This window comes from Leuresthes tenuis, unplaced genomic scaffold (genome assembly GCF_036924035.1).
Source record: "Leuresthes tenuis unplaced genomic scaffold, fLeuTen1.0.hap1 SCAF_21, whole genome shotgun sequence".
Taxonomy (NCBI): domain Eukaryota; kingdom Metazoa; phylum Chordata; class Actinopteri; order Atheriniformes; family Atherinopsidae; genus Leuresthes; species Leuresthes tenuis.
Window position 1 is genome coordinate 30,235,258 of NW_027325375.1, and position 19,608 is coordinate 30,254,865.

Below are 19,608 nucleotides of genomic sequence, written 5' to 3' on the forward strand. Positions count from 1 at the left end.
ACTGGAATAAACATTTTCCATATTCTGTGCCTCATCTGTTGATTTATTTATCTATTGTCCGTGATGTAGTTTGTGTTTAGCTTCTGTTGTTGTGCTCAGTTCAACGTTATTCTGTTGTGTAGCTCAAAGCTACCTTAGCATCACAGTCGCTGGGGATATTTCCATCTTAGTCACTGAGACATTTCGATCATCTCTTAAATATTATTTTAAAAAGTCATCTCCATGACGTCACCGCAGCTGGCCAATCAGCGCCATGGGAGTATCTCTCTCTCTCTTTCTCGCTTGGCCGCAGTGAGCGTCCGCGCGTGCGTACGTAGGTGCGTGTGTCAACTAGTTGTTAGCTAGAGCTAGCAACCCAGTGAGCTAGCTCGTTGAAACATTTTTACACAGGCTCCGTTTTTGCCAAGAAACAGCCGTGGTTTATTGTGAGATGGGGCCGATGCTCCCGCTACATGTCCGCCGCCTTTTGACGCCAAAGAGGATGGTCGACTTTGAGAAAAACAATGATAAGTTAGCTAGCGACAACACACAGTGAAGCTACAGTTGAACTGCCGATTGCCTTAGTCGCTAGCATCCTGAGGAGGAAAGCTCTGAGATTTTGCAAGGACTGGATGCGGAAGGAGGATATGAGGCAAGCTGGACAGCTAATGCTAACTATAAGATATGCTGGGACCTAGAATCGGAAAGCAAGTCACTGTGAGCATAATTATTAACACTGTCAACTCATCTTGAGCTAACATCAGCTGTAAGCATTTACCAACCGACCAACTGCTAGCATAAAGCTATCTTCTTGTAGGAGGGTGTTACATTTATGTCGCTAACGGTTGGAACGTTACTCAGGTTATGCTGCTTATATGTGCGGCCTAGCATTAGCTGGTAACTAGCATCAGGAACAATAATGTTGTTTAGCGTTTGTCAGCCAGTTTAAAACAGTCCATTTATCTCATCCTTCATATTACCCGACAAATGCAAGGCCTCTGAAGTCATTTGTGGCTGAACATGCTGAAGTTTACCTTTGAGAAATGCATTGGGATTTCCAGGAGCTACGCTAAATTGCCTGCTAGCTTGCTAATGTAAATCTAAAAACTTAATCTAGCTGGCACAGCGCTGGCCTGGACGTGAAAACGAAGAGTATCAAGCTGTGTCGTGCTGCCAGACATCTAAAATATATGTCAGAAATGTGCAGTGGGGGCTCTGTTGCAGGCATTTGCTTGTTGTTTAGTCATTTTGTTCCAGTGTCAGCTTATTGTCGTTTTCTCTTGTTATTTAATTCAAGCAGATGAAATGTTGACTGCTGTTTATCTTGTTATTACCTGAAAGGCAGGAGAGAACCATGCTCAGTTCTTCTGTTTAAAGAGAAACAATCTGGAGAGACGTGATGGTTATCTCAACAGCTGAACTCTACACCCTGGAAGGATTTTTGTTGAACTTTTAGATTGGATTAGCACCTAGCATCCATTTATTTGCCACTGAAAGTAATGCTCCAATTGTAGCCTACATATTCGGCGTAACTCCTTCTCATTTGTCTTACAGATGAATGATTTTTCGTGTGTTCAGAGGGATACCAATGTGCCAAAAAGTCCCACCTCTGATTACCCACCAAGGATTAGGCTGGAGTGTAGCCACGTAGGACGGGTACACATACTGGCACAAGAATATGCAAGGACTCTCACCCTCCACTGAAGTATCTACAAACCCACAACACAGAACTGTTGTCCTTAATGAAACCGTCTTGGTCGCTATGCCATCCCCAATGGAAGTGCCATCATAGACACAAGACACCGTAGCTCAAGCTGCGGCACGGTTTTTTGAGCTACAGCCTTGGAGGAAGCATCGCAGCTTTTGGTCGAACCTAAAGGTGGAGATGGGCTCCCAAGCTCTTCAGATATTGCGACAAGGTGTGTGGGCTTCGCTCACAGGAGGCTGGTATGTGGACCCCCATCAGAGCACATTCTCCAACTGCTTCCACCTCTACCTATGGATATTTCTCCTGGCCTTCCCCTTCCTCCTGTACATGGTGAGAACATTTCCATAGCAGGAACTAAATTCAGACAGCCGTGCTTTTTCAAATGTTTTGTGTTTCTTCACAGAGAAATACCGTATTTCTGTATTTAGCCTCATCATAATGATGCATTTTATCCCCCCCCAGGCTCTTCCCTCCAGTTTGGTGGTGGCGGGCGTGTACTCTGCTGTGGTGGCGGTCTTTTTCACCGCCATAAAGGTGGTGAACTACCGGCTTCATGCGATGTTCGACCTTGGTGAGATTGTGGAGAAGAAGCAGGCGTCCCTCACAGCTGACGCCCAAAGGGCAGAAGAAGGAGATGATGGCTCAGGAGCTCATGATGGGACTCAGCACAGGTTAGATGCTCTTTGATTGATTTTTTTTTTAGGAAAGTTGTGCTTTCAGATGCCGAATGAGTTTAATCTGTTTGGTGTGTGATTAATTTTCAGGGATAGCCACGTCGGTGTGGAGATGACGGTGTTTCGGAAGGTTAGCTCAACTCCTCCGGTGCGCTGCAGCTCCCAGCACTCGCTGTTTGGATTGAACCAGGTGTCGGTGAGAAGTTTATGTTTCTGTATTTATCAGACACTTTTATCCAAAGCGACTTACAAATGAAGATATAACAGCTTTATAAAAAGCTAACAATAAACTACATAGAAGGAACCCAGGAGTCCGACTCTGTCAGAGGGGACAGAGTAGAGATAGGGAAGTTTACACACTTAGTAGCTGCTGGCAGTCTTCCTTTCTCCAACTCCACCTTTTAGAAGATGTAAAAGTTGTTATTTAATGCATCAAATATACATTCTACAGCAGTTTAGTGCAGCTTTTCGAGTTCTCTGCTCATCTGTTTTCATTATATCCCAACGGTGTCGTGGCTTTGTTCACAAGAACTGGTTTTATTCAGCAAAATAAAAGATTTTACTTTATTCTGTAGGAGTTCATGCCCCAGTTGGAAGATGCAGGCGGCAGCAAGGGTAAGTAACTGAATTCTGTGTTACTCTGTTATTGTCCTTACATTATTGATTTCCCATTTGTTCACATTTTTTGGGATGTTTTATATCTTTTACTTCAGATATAAAGGAGTTAGTTCGGGAACAGGGAAGCAATAATGTAATTGTGACATCAGCCCACCGTGAAGTTCTACGTCACAGTTCCCAGGACACCTTACGTAAGTTTGCTCTGTTGCATTCTGGGAACTGTCTTATCCTGCATGTATGAAAGCAATTCAGCCTAAAAACAAACCAGTGCATGCATACAAACCTGTTTAAGATTGTGTGTCCTGAGAAGGAGGTTTGAGAGGATTCTTGTTCCAGTCTGTCTGACTTTGGCTGTTTTGCTGCACAGGGGCTCCCGGCGTGGTCCAGTCCTGCCTTGCTGCTGCTCTTGGGGGGGATTTCACTGGTCTCATGGGAGTACCTGGCCTTGAAGAGCCTGCAGACTGCTTGTCTATCCCCCCTTCACCTTCAAGTCAAGAGGATGGAGGCGAGAAAGAACAGTTGGACGAGTTGCCAGAGCAATTGTCTCATCAGAGTCCCGAGGGCAATGGCTTGGCAGTTTATTCTCCACTCGGCCCCTCCGCTGAATCTGAAAGCCTGGGAGATACTCCCCTTAGCCCTCTTATAAAGAGCAGCCTAAGTGAGGAACTGAGTGAGAATCTCCTGGGTTTAGGCCTTGATCCGGGGGCGTTTGCCCCGGGGACGGAGCACCCGGGCAGCCGCAGCGGGGTGGCACTCGCTGCTGGATCCACGGACAGTTGTTTCAGTGCAGGTGGAGCCACAACAGACCGGGAAACCCTGAGCACCGTCAGCAGTTACCGCAGCGAAAAAACAGATTCCACTCAGCTGGAAAGTCCCTCGTTTAGTCAGCCATGGCCTGCAGATGGACAGGTATCTGCCTCGGCACCAGCGACAGGCTCTAATGTTGTCAACATCACGGAGGACACAACAGGACAGGGTGGCAGTGATACCGACAACCTGTCAGACAGCGTGCTCCTCCGCTCTCCTTCCAAAGACTTCTCCGTCAGCCAGGGGCTGGACCGGACTCTTGTTGAAGGAGAGGATCTGCCTCCTATGCCCTCTGAAATTGCACAGCTCCCTCCTCTGCAGAACTCTTCCCCTTCGAGTAGTGGTCGCTCAGAGGTTTGTGATTTAGATAGAAGTGTCCCAGTTCCTCCTCTTCCCCCCCCTCGGCAGGCCAATTCAGTGCCTTCAGGGCTGGCCTTGGGTCTCGTGTGTTCTGAGCCTGCTCTCCCCATATCCTCTGCGCCCTTCTTGCTGTCTGACCAGCCTGCTCTCCAGGCCCAGCAGGTCGTGCGGCCCAAAGACCTAAAGCTGCGGGCCAGCGGCAGCAGCGTGGGCCACAGGCCGGGCCGGAGGAAAGCTCCGAGACGGCGAGCTGGAGCTGGCAGCAGCAGCTTTGACTGCGGCTCCTACAGGCGTCACCACAATCACAGACAACACAGAGATTACATCCCAGTACGGAACCGATTTGGCACCAAAGCTTACAGTGAAAGTCTGTTTGAGGATTCCAGCGATGAAGACGATGGCAGCGACATGAGCGCTGGGTCCAGTCTGGGCTCCCAGCGCCGATACAGCTCAGACGACGACGACGATGACGACGACGACGACTCGAGTTCCTCTACCTCCTGCTACTCCCCAGATCTGGCTAACACTGGCATTACGCCCCCCCTCCCCAACGCTGCACAGCTGCCCGCTCCAAGGGAGGCGGAGCTACCTGAGTCTGCTGGCCCCTCGCATCCTCGTGCTGCTCAGCGCTCCTCGAGCACGGCGAGCGCTAAGACTCATGCCAGAGTGCTGAGTATGGATGGGGCGGGTGGAGGCCAGAGCAACGCAGCAGCTGTGCCCTCCACCCTGCTCACAATGCCCTCCACCTCCACCCCTGCCCCCCGCACACTCACCATCTCCAAGTCTGACCTGGAGGCCCGCACTGCTCACGCCGACGGCTTCCCCGGAGCACACCATCACCGGCTGGACTCTCTCGGAGGGTCTTGGACCGGCAACCAGATGGGTTGGAGGGCAGGAGAGTTGATCGAAGAGGGAGCTGTTGGAGGAGGTGAGTTCGTTTGACAGCCAGCGGTTCAAAATGTGTTTCAGATGCACCTTCCTCTGAGATCAAGCATGATTTGTTCATTTGTCTAATGAACAGTGGAAATAATTCACTTTATTTGAGTTATTTGTGCTTCAGGAGTTGTTGCAGAAAGGGTTAGTGATCATAGAACTGGTTAAAACTGGTGTTATTTAGTCATTTTATATGTAAAAATAAGGAAGGAAATGAGCATTTTATTAAAGGGCCTTTAAATTCTGGAAGTTTTCTTCCCTTCACACTGCATGTTTGCCCTGGTTTGGTTTGCATATCCACTCTGTGAAAAAGAGAGATGGGTTACAGGTTTTTGTTGTGGCCAGTTTTGATTCCATTGTTCCTTGTGTGTCACACACCAACACTGTAATGTAAACCGGTGACTCCTCCCCAGCCTTGGCTCCAGAGGATGGAGGCAAACACGAGTCGGTCAGCAGCGTGAAGAGAACCCAGGCCATACGCAGGAGGCACAATGCTGGGAGCAACCCGACGCCTCCCCCATCAACTATGGGCTCCCCTCCCAGGTCAGCAGAATGAGTGACTCCAGCTGATGTCTTCAGAAAAGTTTAAACCTGAATTTGACACATTGGAGCTTTAGCAGCACTTTAATTTGAAGCCCGTGTTTTTGTCCATGACCTACAGTCTCCAGGACCTGCAGCGGGCTCGGACTTCCTCTCATTCCCGCACCCGCACGCTGCCTTCGGCCTTACAGTTCGCCTCTTCGCTGCTGCTGCCCCGCAGCGGCATCCACGAGGCCTCCACCTTCGACGACACATCGGAGGGGGCGGTGCACTATTTTTATGATGAGAGCGGTGAGTCAGTGGCTTTGAAGCAGTGCTGCAACACTGGGATCCAGCAGTGTGTTCATGTGGCTGTTTTATTGGTTGGAGGGATAAGAAATCATGTGACACACGATGATGTAAGAGCCAAACCCTCTGGCTTTGGAAAACCTACCTCAAAGAAGCTCAATAAAGGTGTCAGACATAGTGGCAGCAGAGGGAAACTCGGTGCACTTAAGAAAGAATTGAATGTGCAGTTTGGTGCATCTCGAGTCCAGTTCTTCCCCCTGTTTAAGGAGAGTTATTCCTCATGCCTAAATAAATGGAAGTGAAGATCGTTTGTTTCGTTGAGTCGGGCAGAACTGAACTGAACCCAGCTCTCTCTTTGCAGATCTTTAATGGATCATTTCCATCTTAAAGTTTTAATCAGACTGAGAATCGGGAGTTGATTTGTCTCTATCCTCCTAAAAATGACCCAAGGAGGAGAGTTAACCTGGTAATGAACCTGGTTAACCTGCCCCCCCCCCACCCCAGATCATGGGTTCAGTGAAAGTCTGCTTCAGGCAGCTCCCTCTAAACCTTTTCACATATCTCATCTTATGCATTTCCTAAAAAAAATGCCACAGTTAAAGCAAACCTGATCCTGTTTTTAACTTTCCTTTCACAGCTCCTCCCACTTCCTGGTATTTTTTTTTTTATTTTTACAGGTGATCTCGTGTCTTATTTTGTGGATTATTCTCTTCTTTGTTCAGTTTATTCCATTTAAAAAGTCCTCCAGCAGAAAAACAAACACAAGTTTTACTCTTTACTTGTGTTAAATGTAAACTTTCTTTGTGGCGTCACAGGAGTGAAGAGGTCTTACACATTTGGACCCGCTGGAGGCGGCTACGAGGACCCAGTTCAGTAAGTTAAGGCGGTTTTACTCACTCAGACTACATTCATTTGTCCCTAGGAAACATGATTGAGCACAAACGAATGTTGCTGTTGCAGGGAAAGAGAGAGGCAGTCTCAGTCCTCCAGCTTCACCTCCACTGAGGTCCAGGAGGGGGCGCCGGTCCTGTCCATCCTGCAGCCTCGACCTGTGGTTCTACAGGGCATGCAGGTGCGCAGGGTGCCTCTGGAGATGCACGAGGTTAGCAGGCTTCATGCTGAATCCCGTGGTTACGGGTCAGGTGGTTCCTTCACCTGCATTAATCACCAACTCTTCTCTTTTCTAAAGTTTGACCTTGATCATGAATCCCTGCAAGAGTCCCACGAAAACACTCTAATGATCGAGGAGAAGGCCAAACCCAAACAGTACTACCGCTTTTGGGTGCTACCGGGGAAGTGGCTGAGGGTCCGATATGATCGCCTGGCTCTTCTGGCCTTACTGGACAGGTAAGAGGAGCTCGTTCCTCAGGACAGACACTTTAAAGTCGTTTTTGTGAGAATGCTTTAAGGCTTTCTTTTTTGCTCCTTCCTGATTTTTATGAATGAGAAGATTAGAGAGGCAGACTGATCATTTTAACTTTTTCGTTTAACTCAGATAAACAAATTATACCTTAAAATGTAGGTACACTTGTCCTCTTTCAGCTGATGTAACTACTAAAGAGTTCACATTTACAGAATTTCAGCTATGAGCCTTGAAGCCAGAGAAACCTTTCAATTTCTCTCACTAACTCCAATGGAAATTTGGTCTGATACCAGAGACAGGTTCAACTGTGTTCAACTCGCTGCCGTTTAAATATTTTTCACTCCATTGGAATAAAAACTACATTGCCGCGTTCCTCCAAGCCTTCTGCTTCTTACGGTCTTCAAATTATTTTCCTCGCTCTTCCAGTTTTCTCACAGGAGGTCATAGTATCCAAAAAAGCAATTTCTGCAGGTTATACAGGGAGAGAGCTGTTAAACATTCCTGTCACTGATGACATCACTGATGACATCACTCTTCCACTACCTGCTGTATATTACACTGAAGCCATTTTAACTATTACTCACTTGATTCCTGCTAAATTTTCACTAGATTCAGCTTTTTGAGCATGTTCAACTAATCCATTCAACTTAAAAAGCATTCTCACTGCTTTTTTTCTAGTTGGATTTAGTTTTCTTCTGTCTCACTTATGACAAAAGTCGGCTGCAGCAGGTCCAACAAACTCGTAGATCTGTGAGGAGAAAGCCAACTGAAGCAGTTTTCTGCAGCATTCTGCCGTGTTAAACTGACCATAAGAGCAGTGAGTGAGAGGATGTGTGAGCACAGCAGCTAATCATCCGCAGCATTTTCTGCCGCTGTGCACGCTGCTAAGACTTGCTGCTTCACACTTCTTTTTCCTGCTGACTTGCATGTTGCTTCCCTCTTGCTCGTCGATACCATAGACACATGGACATGTATATTTTATGGATATTGACACCAAAGCAGTCGTCGCAGCGTCTCGTATTTCATTCTTGAGGCGCTGAAACCACACCCGTTCAGCCTCTCATGCACAGCTCAGCCCTGCCTCATCGCAGCTCGTGCTGTGAAAGCACATCTGCAGCCGTGTGAACGGCAACTGTTCAACATGTCAGGTGCAAATTGTCTGCACAGCCTCCTCGACACCTTTCATGTGTAAAAAAAAAAAAAAAAAAAAGCTCAACAAGCACAACTGTAAATTTGAATGAGAAGGAAGTTTTAAATGTGTTGATTTTCTTACATTTCATGTGAAATATGGCTGCTGACGCACTTCTAATCTGTCAAAGCCCGACATAACGCTGTTTAACGCAGAGTTTAATACAGTTTTCCTTCTAAATCCTGTATTTTCTTGTCCTAGATGCATTTTAACACTGGTTTAGATGTGGCTGAATGGTGCGACCTTATCGTAGAGACTCTGGTTCCCAGATGTTTGGCACCTTTAAACGGGTTATGTTACAAACAGATGTGTCATTTCCATGTTTTTATTTTGGAAGCAATGAGACGATAGAGATGAAACCTTCTTGCTTCACCACCGTTTGTTGCCAGGAACCGGCGGGTGGGAGAGAACGTGTTTGCGGTGGTGCTGGCCAGCCTGGTGGCCTTCCTGGGGTTCCTGCTGCTGCTCCAGGGCTTTTTTAGGGACATCTGGGTCTTCCAGTTCTGTCTGGTCATTGCCAGCTGCCAATACTCTTTACTGAAGGTACCGTACCTCTGGATTTCCTAAAGAATATGTCTGATGTGTGTGTGTATTTGAATAAATTGAATCTGGACTCATCCACACAGCGTCTTCCCATTGCTAAAGAGTTACGGCCACCTTCATTTCTGGACTTTTACCCTGTTCCATAAAGCCTTCTTTTTCTTTTAGAGTGTCCAACCGGATGCAGCCTCTCCCATGCACGTGAGTACCTGTTGGTCTTTGAAAAACAAAGCGTTTCATCCCGTTGTCCAGCCCCACACGACTGTCTTTGTGTTCCTCACCAGGGCCACAACTGGATCATCGTGTACAGTCGGCCGGTCTACTTCTGCCTGTGCTGTGCCATGATCTGGATCTTTGATCTGTCGGGGCGCTCTGGAAGCCTGCAGCCCTTCTCCCTCTACGGCGTCACCTTCTTCTCCGCACACTTTCTCCTGTGTGTTCGGAACATGCTGATTGGTCAGTTTGGACATGTGACTGGCTTTAAACCACAGGTGGTAGTTTTCCATGTGTAACACGTGTTTTTTCTCTCTGTCCAACAGTCTTTTCTTTGTGTTTCCCCGTCATTTTCCTGTTTGGGTTGCTACCTCAGGTTAACACTTTTGTGATGTGTCTGCTGGAGCAGATCGACATGCACATCTTCGGTGGATCAGGTAAGATCTGCGCAGGCAGGTTCATGTTCAATACTCATTTAAAGGTTTTACAGCACCTTTAAAATCACTTGAATCTGCTCGTGTTTATCGTCTCCTTCAGAGAGTCGCATGTAAGCACGATAGCAACCAGAGGCGCGTTCAGACAGAGAGTTCGAAGACCTGCCCTCCCCCAGGGGAACCGTTTCATTTTGCATTCGCACATCAGTCGGGGGCCTTGACAGTTACTTTAGCGCCACTCTGCAACCAAACAGAACCCGGGAAAAGGAAGGAGAGAAGAAAACAACAGCACCATGAAGCTAACATTGAGAGCGAGGAGGCCACATGAACACGGTGATATGCAGTGATAGGAACTACAAAAGGTTCCTACACTTTTAGGAACAGCAGAATGAGCCTCATGTGTTCATTCCCACTGCAGGAATCCTTTTGCAGTTCCTAGAACCTTTTCAAGAATAGGGCCGTTGTATCGTGCATTCGGACATACAGGAACTAGGGACCACGGCCCTCAGGAACTAGGGACCACTGCCCTCAGTTCCTGGAACCATTTTAGCTCCTTCAGGGTCTTTTCTGGGCTCCACAGGAACATGACGTAGGTGTTTGGTGGCTGTAGCTCCGCCCCTTGTCTGAAATGTTTACTCATACGACACGGACCCAACCGGCGCCTGTTTAATAAGTTAAACTTCGTCTCCTTTGTCTGCGGCGCTCTGCTCTCCTTCTTTCCTCCATGAAAGGAAGAAGACCATGAACACGGTGGCCTCCTCGCTCTCCATGTTAGCTTCTTGGTGCTGTTGTTTTCTTCTCTCAGGTTCTGTTCTGTTGCTGAGTGGCGCTAAAGTAACACGTCTGTCGCAGACGGCTGCGTCACATCAGTCCCTGTCGAGGTCCCCGACTCATGTGAATGCAAAATGAAACGGTTCCCCTGGGGAAGGACAGGTCTTAGAAGGCCTCTGTCAGCATGTGTTGTTCTGCCTCACGTCGCCTTCCTGCTCCTTTTCTTGTGATTTCTGAATGCTCTCCCCTCTCTGCTCAGCCACCACCAGCCCCCTCTCATCGCTGTTCAGCCTCATTCGCAGCGTTTTGGTGGCTGCTCTGCTGTATGGATTTTGCCTCGGCGCCATTAACGTGAGTGTCGGATCCAGGCTGCAGGTACGGTGTCCCTGTTCAGAAAGTCTTAACTGTTTTTCCTCATCAGGCGCCCTGGGGGGATGCCCACGTTCCTGTGCTGTTCTCGGTGTTTTGTGGCCTTCTCTTGGCCTTATCCTACCACCTGAGCCGCCAAAGCAGCGATCCCACCATCCTGTGGTCAGTATTCTCCCTCCGTATCTCGGTTACACGTCGCCATGACAACCCCGCCCCGTTACATGTGGGATTCGTGCAGCTTGCTCTCATGTGATCATGTGATCGATCTCACTTCTGCTGATTCATTACGTTCTCTTTGTGTTTCACTGGTTTAAATCAGGTCACTGGTCCGGTCCAAGATATTCCCAGAACTTGAGAACAGAACACCAGAAGAACCCCCCGTGGAGATCAAAGATCCTCTCCCAGAGAAGCTGCGTAACTCTGTGGTAATCCCCGGTGCTTATGTTCCTGAACTGGACGCTGCACAGTTTGAGATGATGTTAGTTTCTAAGCTCGGCGTCTCTTTGCAGAGCGAGATTCTTCACTCGGACCTCGTCATGTGTCCCCTCATGGCTGTGATAACCTTCGCCATCAGTGCCAGCACCGTCTTCATCGCTCTGCAGGTGAGTTGGAAAGGTGTTGGTGATCCTGTTCTCGTGGTGCTCAGATCGTAAATGTTCTTCTCTTCCCCTCCACCCACAGCCTGCTCTGAGCTTTGTCTTGTACATCCTGGCTGGAGTTACAGGCTTCATTACACACTATCTGCTGCCTCAGCTTCGCAAACAGCTGCCATGGTTCTGCCTGGCTCACCCCGTGCTCCGCTCCAAAGAGTATAGTCAGTTTGAGGTCCGAGGTGAGTGTCTGATTGGTCCTTTTGTCTCCTCTCACATGCTGAGAAACCGATCGTGAGAGAATATCCCAACAGCGTAAAGAGGAGAAAGTGATGAGATCTCTGCTTTAAGCAGAGTTTATAGAGTATAGCTGCTTATTGTGGCTGTTAATGAAGGACAAAGAGTGAATCCAGATGTTTAAAAGCTTTATTATCTGTGTGAAACCGCCACATTACACGCACTGTACATGTTTCTTCTCCTTTTCTGGCAGATTTCACAGCTTTAGAGGAAATGGAAATGACTTTTGACTGTGAATCTTCTCAACAGTTGTGCTTTGTTTGCCCCAGATGCAGCTCAGCTGATGTGGTTCGAGAAGCTGTATGCGTGGCTTCAGTGTGTGGAGAAATATTTCATCTATCCGGCTGTGGTGCTGAACTCCCTGACCACCGAAGCTCGAACAGTGGGCCAGAATCACAAGGAGCTGGACATCTAGTGAGCATTTTCTCATTCTGTTTGGCTCCGTCTCAAACGTCCCGCTCAGTAACCGGAGTTTAGAAACACAGAATTAAAACGCCTCCCTGAAGAGGCTGCGCTTGGCAGCAAATGGTAGATTAAATGGTTCTCTGATGCTTTTTAAGATACTTGACCCTGTCTTTATAGCCCTCATTGAAGGTGATTTAATTCCCGTTGATGACTTCTCATTAAATCGATGATTGGATTTATATTCTCTTTGATATTTTAACAAAAGAAGCCGTTTAAAGCTTTTAAATGGACTGAGGTGTGTTTCCTTTGGCTGGGAGGAGGACTGGAGGCACCTTTTAATCCTGTGAGAGCCACATTTTTAGGTGATGAGCGCGTTGTTCCGTGTGAAAACGAAGCTCAGACGCAGTTTGGAGACGGGTTAAATACTCGTCAGGCTGCAGAGAATCCTGTTAAGGCTTTAGCTTTGTGTGGCAGCATGTGTCACTGACCTCCTCTTCCTGTCTCCATCTCCCTCTTCATCCCTTCAGCAGCCGGGCGCTCTTCATCTCAGTGGCGGGCATGAAGCTGCTGCGTTCGTCCTTCAGCACGCCGTCGCAGCAGTACGTCACGCTGTGCTTCACCACGCTCTTCTTTCAGTTCGATTATCCCCACTTCTCCGAGACCTTCTTAATCGACTACTACTTCATGACTATTCTCTTCAGCAAGGTTGGAGCAAACATGCCAGACGGAGCAGCTTTGCCCAGTTGTGTTTTCTGCTGTGTGAGCCTCTGATTTGCTCTTTCAGATGTGGGACCTGCTGTACAAGCTGCGCTTTGTGCTGACCTACATCGCCCCCTGGCAGATCACCTGGGGCTCGGCCTTTCATGCTTTCGCTCAGCCCTTCGCGGTGCCCCGTATCCTTCAGTTGGACTTGACGAGCCGCTCTTTTTACCGCAGGTTGACTGTTTTAAACGGCATCTTTTCCCTAACCTGTTCCTTCAGACTCTGCGGTGCTTTTTGTCCAGGCCATCTTCTCTGCCATCTTTTCCACGCCTCTCAATCCTGTTCTAGGCAGCGCTGTGTTTGTCACTTCCTACACCAGGCCTGTGAAATTCTGGGAGCGGGACTACAAGTATGTGAGATTCCATGTTCACCTGCTGCTCAGTCCAACAGAAAGTATTCCTATTTAGCGCTGATCCTTGTCGTGTTTGCAGCACCAAGCGGGTCGACCATTCCAACACCAGACTCGCCACTCAGCTGGACCGCAACCCTGGTACGGCACCATGTTCCCTCAGCTGAGCTCCTCTCTGTCTGAAGCCTTAAATGACCGGCTGCTCTCTCCCTGCAGGTGCCGATGACAACAACCTGAACTCCATTTTCTACGAGCACCTGACGCGCTCTTTGCAGCACAGCCTGTGTGGAGACCTGCTGCTCGGACGCTGGGGGAACTACAGCACGGGCGACTGCTTCATCCTCGCCTCGGACTACCTCAACGCCCTGGTGCACATCATCGAGATCGGCAACGGCCTGGTCACCTTCCAGCTGAGGGGTCTGGAGTTCAGAGGTCAGCAGCAGGCTGAGATGGCTGCAGAGTTTATGTAGCAAGATGAGTTTCTATCCAAAGAAACCAAACGCTGCAGCTCAGTGAACAGAATCCTTCTGCTTTAAAAGCCTTTTTTTATTATTCCAGCTCTGTTTTTAGCATTATTCTAACTTTCCGCTTCTCATATGGAGCCAGTGATCCTCACATTTCTGTCCAGGAACCTACTGTCAGCAGAGGGAGGTGGAGGCGATCACTGAGGGGGTGGAGGAGGACGAGGGCTGCTGCTGCTGTGAACCGGGTCATCTGCCCCACATGCTGTCGTTCAACGCCGCCTTCGGCCAGCGCTGGCTGGCCTGGGAGGTGGCTGCAACCAAATATGTGCTGGAGGGTTACAGCATCAGTGACAACAACGCAGCCTCCATGTTGCAAGTGTTTGACCTTCGAAAGATCCTCATCACATACTATGTTAAGGTACGCCGTACCTCAGATGACGTTTAAGGTCGTTGTGATGTCACAAAACGGGTTATTTACTTCAGAAATGTCATAGATTCCCCAAAATGTGGTGTGAAGTGAAAGCAAAAAGGCTTTTCTGGCCATAATTCAACATTAAAGCAGAAGGAAGGGGACTTTCTGACCGTAATCCCATCTTAAGCATGTGCACCTTGTCTTTTTCTCCTGTGTTGCTTGTTTAAATGTGTGTGCAGTTAGCATCAGACTTACAGCGTTGTGTTGTATCAGAATCGCTGTTATTGGTGAATGAAATGCCTTCAAAGCCCTGGACGGGGCTGTAAGACCCTGAGCTGCTAACTCAGATGAAATGTTTCCTCCAACAGAGCATCATCTACTACGTGAGTCGGTCCTCGAAGCTTGAAGAGTGGCTCACCAACGAGACGGTTCAGGAGGCTTTGCGGCCGTGTCTCGGGTCCAACTACGTGGACAGCGACCCCACGTTCAACTTGAACATCGACGAGGACTACGACCACAGAGCCTCTGGGATCACCCACTCCTCCTTCTGCATGGTTTACCTGGACTGGATTCAGTACTGTAACAGCAGGCGTCAAACGGTGAGGCTTCACAGCCACAACATCATCGGCTGAAGTGTATAAAAGCAGCTTCTTCTTCTCCTCATTTGTCAGTAAAACTCTTGCAGCGTGTGTTTTCTTCTTCATGCTTGACTGAATAAAAGGTAGAAATGTCTGGAGGACACAGTTCATTTGAGCTCTTTTGCTGCAGCCGGTGACTTGTGACAGAGATTCCCCGCTTGTCAGCCTCTGCTTCGGCCTGTGTATCCTGGGAAGAAGAGCTTTGGGCACGGCGTCCCACAGCATGTCTGCCAGGTGAGTCCTTTTCACCGCTTTGATCACCGGAGCTGGCAGCACCCACGGGTTTTGCTTTATTCAAACTTTCCTGTTGCTTTTCACAGCTTGGAGCCATTTCTTTATGGCCTCCATGCGCTCTTCAAAGGAGACTTCAGGATCACGTCCCCCCGGGATGAATGGGTGTTTGCAGACATGGACCTGCTGAATCGGGTCGTGGCGCCAGGAGTGCGAATGTCCCTCAAACTGCATCAGGTAGCGTTTTGTGACCAAAGCAGGAAAACTAGCTCCGGATTTTAGAACCTCAAGCAACCTAAAAACAAAGTGTGAGCTTCTTCAGTAGCTAGCTGGGTTCTGCTCCCCCGGATGCTGGGTCAGGGTCCAGCTGTGCCGGCGCCCCACAGCGGTGCCGGCGCCCCACAGCTGTGCAGGTAACCCTGCTGACTGATGTGTGAGCAGCGCTTTAATCTCTTCCAGGACCACTTCACGTCTCCAGATGAGTACGAGGATCCCATGGTGCTGTACGACGCCATCACTGCCAACGAGGAGAAGATGTTGATCTCGCACGAAGGGGACCCCGTGTGGCGCAGCGCCATTCTGGCCAACATGCCTTCACTGCTGGCACTGCGCCACATCATGGATGACGGCAGCGACGAGTACAAGATCATCATGCTCAACAAGCGCTTCCTCAGCTTCAGAGTCATTAAGGTCTGTGCTCGAAAGCTCACAGTCTTTGATTCATTGAGTGAAGCAGATTCCTCGGGTTAATTACGCTGCGCTGCCCCCTACAGGTGAACAGAGAGTGTGTCCGCGGGCTGTGGGCGGGGCAACAGCAGGAGCTGGTCTTCCTGCGCAACCGCAACCCAGAGCGTGGAAGCATTCAGAATGCCAAACAGGCCCTGAGGAATATGATCAACTCCTCGTGCGACCAGCCCATCGGTTACCCCATTTACGTGTCCCCGCTCACAACCTCGTACGCCGGCGGTCACGGCCAGCTCCGGTCTGTGTGGGGCGGCCCGGTCAGCCCTCACAACATTTACAGCTGGCTCATCAGCAGCTGGGACAGGTAGCGTTGGCTCCCTGGATGCAGTAGGTGTGAACACTGTGAGCGAGGCTTGTTCTAACAGACGTGTCCACAGGTTGCAGAAAGGCTGCGGCGCTGGCTGCAACAGCGGAGGAAACATCGAGGACTCTGACTGCGGGGGCGGCTCCACCTCCATCTCCACCAACCCCGCCATTCACACCACACAGAGTACGCCGGCCTCCAGCCTCCCCCAGCCACATATCACGGTTGTCCAGCCCTCCATGGGTAAGAGCTCGGCCAAAACCAGTGTGGTGCATTAGCATCATGGGAGCTGCGGGCTGGTTATGAGATACTACTGCTTCTGCTAATGCTAACACACCCACTACTACTGCTTCTGCATCCCCTGCTAATGCTAACACACCCACTACTACTGCTTCTGCATCCCCTGCTAATGCTAACACACCCACTACTACTGGTTCTGCATCTCCTGCTAATGCTAACACACCCACTACTACTGCTTCTGCATCCCCTGCTAATGCTAACACACCCACTACTACTGCTTCTGCATCCTCTGCTAATGCTAACACACCCACTACTACTGCTTCTGCATCTCCTGCTAATGCTAACACACCCACTACTCCTGCTTCTGCATCTCCTGCTAATGCTAACACACCCACTACTACTGCTTCTGCATCTCCTGCTAATGCTAACACACCCACTACTACTGCTTCTGCATCTCCTGCTAATGCTAACACACCCACTACTACTGCTTCTGCATCTTCTGCTAATGCTAACACACCCACTACTACTGCTTCTGCACCTCCTGCTAATGCTAACACACCCACTACTACTGCTTCTGCATCTCCTGCTAATGCTAACACACCCACTACTCCTGCTTCTGCATCCCCTGCTAATGCTAACACACCCACTACTCCTGCTTCTGCATCTCCTGCTAATGCTAACACACCCACTACTACTGCTTTTGCATCTCCTGCTAATGCTAACACACCCACTACTACTGCTTTTGCATCTCCTGCTAATGCTAACACACCCACTACTACTGCTTCTGCATCCCCTGCTAATGCTAACACACCCACTACTACTGCTTCTGCATCCCCTGCTAATGCTAACACACCCACTACTACTGCTTCTGCATCCCCTGCTAATGCTAACACACCCACTACTACTGCTTCTGCATCCCCTGCTAATGCTAACACACCCACTACTACTGCTTCTGCATCCCCTGCTAATGCTAACACACCCACTACTACTGCTTCTTCATCTCCTGCTAATGCTAACACACCCACTACTACTGCTGTTTCTACGGTTACATCCAGCGTTTTAGTTGGAAATGAACCAAGCTGAGTAAATACTGAGAGCGAGGTGGAATATTTATTTGATATTGTCTTACAGATCTCTTTAACTGGGTTTGTCTATATGATGTGCTGATGTATGGAAATCTGCCCTCTGCCCCCCCTCAGTCTGTCTTTGTATCATCTCACCGGTGGCTGTTTGATTTCAGCTTGTAATATAACTGGAAGTTTTCCTCAGAAGTTGCTTTCTTTCCCATATTTTCTCTGATTCTGGGGGCAGGTGGTGTCCAACAGGCTTTCAGAATAAATCCCAAAATGCCTTTTGCTCCTCAGGTACAGACAACCCAGTTGGCCCCTCCCAGAGCTGGCCTCACCACCCTCAACCCCTCCCTTTAGCTCTGCTCAGTCAAACAGAGGGCAGGATGGAGGCGAGCCTGCTCACATCTCTGCAGCGTACCTCCTCCATCCAGGGGCTGCTGGGCCAGCAGCTGTCCAGCTCCCAGCTCTCCTTCAGCAGCTCTGTGGCCCCCCCACCCCTGCCTGGCGCAGAGCGCTTCTGCCCGGCGGCTCTCCTGGAGAACTCAGGGCACAGAGCGGGCCAGCGGGCTGGCATCGTCCCGGGCAGCGGACTGCACTATGAAAGCCACTTTGGCAAGTGGAGTTTTTCAGGCAGGAAGGGCTTCAATGGACCGGCTGCGGAGGGGGAAGCAGGGCCGCTTCAGACCATCCGCACACAGGTGAGGACTGAGCTGCTTCTCACTGGTAAAGGGCCACATGCAGCCACTCCTTTGGCTCCACATTCAAAGATGTGTCTCACATGTACTGATGTCACCATGACTGCTAACGTGCACATCGTGCACAGGTCTCAAACATGATTGGGCAATAGAAATGTCAGGCAGTGGGTGGGTTAAAGATCTCTAACCTCAGCTCCTCCCAGTGGAAACGATTAACTGGCACGTGATTGTTACCCAGGCAACCACGAGCAGGAGCACCCCATGGGGAGCAGTGGCTTTGATAGTTAGATTGTTCTGAGTGGGACACAGACAGGAGGTCAGAGGTCAGAGTTCAGAGGACAGAAGCTGGTGGTAGAACTGATGATTGTCCATCAGCACCGATCGGTTTTGTAATCTTTGTTCCTTGTCTTCTCCAGCCCGCCCCCCCTGTGCCTCTGCAAGAGTTCGGTCCGACACAAGATCCTCTTGGAGTCACACAGAACCTGGATCCAACCCCGGTGTCTTCGGGGGACCCCCTCACCCCCAGAGAAGAATCCACAGAGCTGCCTTTACTCGACCACCTGCGCTGAGTCTGCACTGGTGACATTTTCTACAGAGGAAGCACACAGTGGCCCAGAACAGACCCAGAACTGGCCCAGATCAGACCCAGAACTGGCCCAGATCAGGCCCTGAACTGGCCCAGTCAGACCCACATCAGACCCAGAACTGGCCCAGATCAGACCCAGATCAGACCCAGAACTGGCCCAGACTGGACTCGTTCCATCAGCCCTGGTTTGTAAATGATTTTCTGTCTGGATCAGGGTTCTGAGAGCTGGTGCACGACAGACCATGAATGATTTTAGCCAACTTGTTTATTCCAAAGTCAGGTTTCATCATGTCACTCCTCTTCTTCTTCTTCTCCTTCTTCTCCTTCTTCTTCTCCTCCTCCTCCACGCCGTGTCTCTGTGGACGACCTCTGGTTGTGCCAGCAGGCCAGTGCAATTCTAAGGGATTGTTTCTTTTTCTGTGCTGGAGGGGCTCGACCTCTGCAGCGTTTCTGAGGAAAAGTATCAGTATGAAGGACCTGCAGAAACCACGATAAGCCTTGTTTCGCCCCCCCACCCCTTCTATCATCCTCACTGGACATCGATATTTAACAGGACACTTTCAGGAGCTCCACTTCATCAAGTATCAGAAGAAACAACAGACCCCCCCGACTCCTGCAGAGGTGCCTCACAGCAGCAACACTACAAAGTTCTGAGAGCAAGTTTCAGGGAGACTCCCCCGTCCGAGCCAGCAGGTGGCGCTCCGCCTGCTGCTGGGGTGGAGGCCCCCGTCCATCAGGCTCGGGTGGAGGTGGAGGCCCCCATCCATCGGGCTCAGGTGGAGGTGGAGGCCCCCGTCCATCGGGCTCGGGTGGAGGTGGAGGCCCCCCTCCATCGGGCTCGGGTGGAGGCCCCCCTCCATCAGGCTCGGGTGGAGGTGGAGGCCCCCTCCATCGGGCTCGGGTGGAGGCCCCCCTCCATCGGGCTCAGGTGGAGGTGGAGGCCCCCCCTCCATCGGGGTGGAGGCTGAGTCCCGATCTGTGAAAAATTGTGTTGATCACAAAGGAATAAACTGGGAAAGCCTTTTTTTTTTTTTT

General features: G+C 49.8%; 1 protein-coding gene across 7 annotated transcripts; it reads left to right on the forward strand.

Annotated features, from left to right (window-relative positions):
* Positions 1 to 303: 303 nt before the first annotated feature.
* On the forward strand, positions 304 to 19,608 carry LOC140279230 (pecanex-like protein 3). 7 transcript variants are annotated; one of them, XR_011909322.1, is made up of 37 exons: positions 304 to 696; positions 1,534 to 2,017; positions 2,150 to 2,358; positions 2,452 to 2,557; positions 2,937 to 2,976; positions 3,075 to 3,170; positions 3,347 to 5,074; positions 5,493 to 5,622; positions 5,741 to 5,910; positions 6,723 to 6,780; positions 6,868 to 7,009; positions 7,097 to 7,254; positions 8,849 to 9,002; positions 9,168 to 9,200; positions 9,284 to 9,455; positions 9,539 to 9,649; positions 10,677 to 10,768; positions 10,839 to 10,948; positions 11,106 to 11,211; positions 11,296 to 11,388; positions 11,468 to 11,618; positions 11,943 to 12,087; positions 12,606 to 12,783; positions 12,863 to 12,971; positions 13,060 to 13,189; positions 13,272 to 13,330; positions 13,406 to 13,621; positions 13,818 to 14,071; positions 14,434 to 14,664; positions 14,834 to 14,937; positions 15,024 to 15,171; positions 15,394 to 15,624; positions 15,708 to 15,982; positions 16,056 to 16,225; positions 17,587 to 17,990; positions 18,404 to 19,474; positions 19,508 to 19,608. XR_011909322.1 is itself a non-coding variant. In XM_072374327.1 (36 exons), the coding sequence occupies exons 2-36, from the start codon at positions 1,865 to 1,867 to the stop codon at positions 18,554 to 18,556; spliced, it is 6,819 nt and encodes a 2,272-aa protein (XP_072230428.1). In that variant the 5' UTR covers positions 304 to 696; positions 1,534 to 1,864; the 3' UTR covers positions 18,557 to 19,606. The 7 variants fall into 7 exon arrangements, 3 of the variants coding, with proteins under 3 accessions (XP_072230428.1, XP_072230430.1, XP_072230429.1); XR_011909325.1 differs by having other exon boundaries at positions 18,404 to 19,388; positions 19,481 to 19,606; XR_011909324.1 differs by having other exon boundaries at positions 18,404 to 19,316; positions 19,356 to 19,606.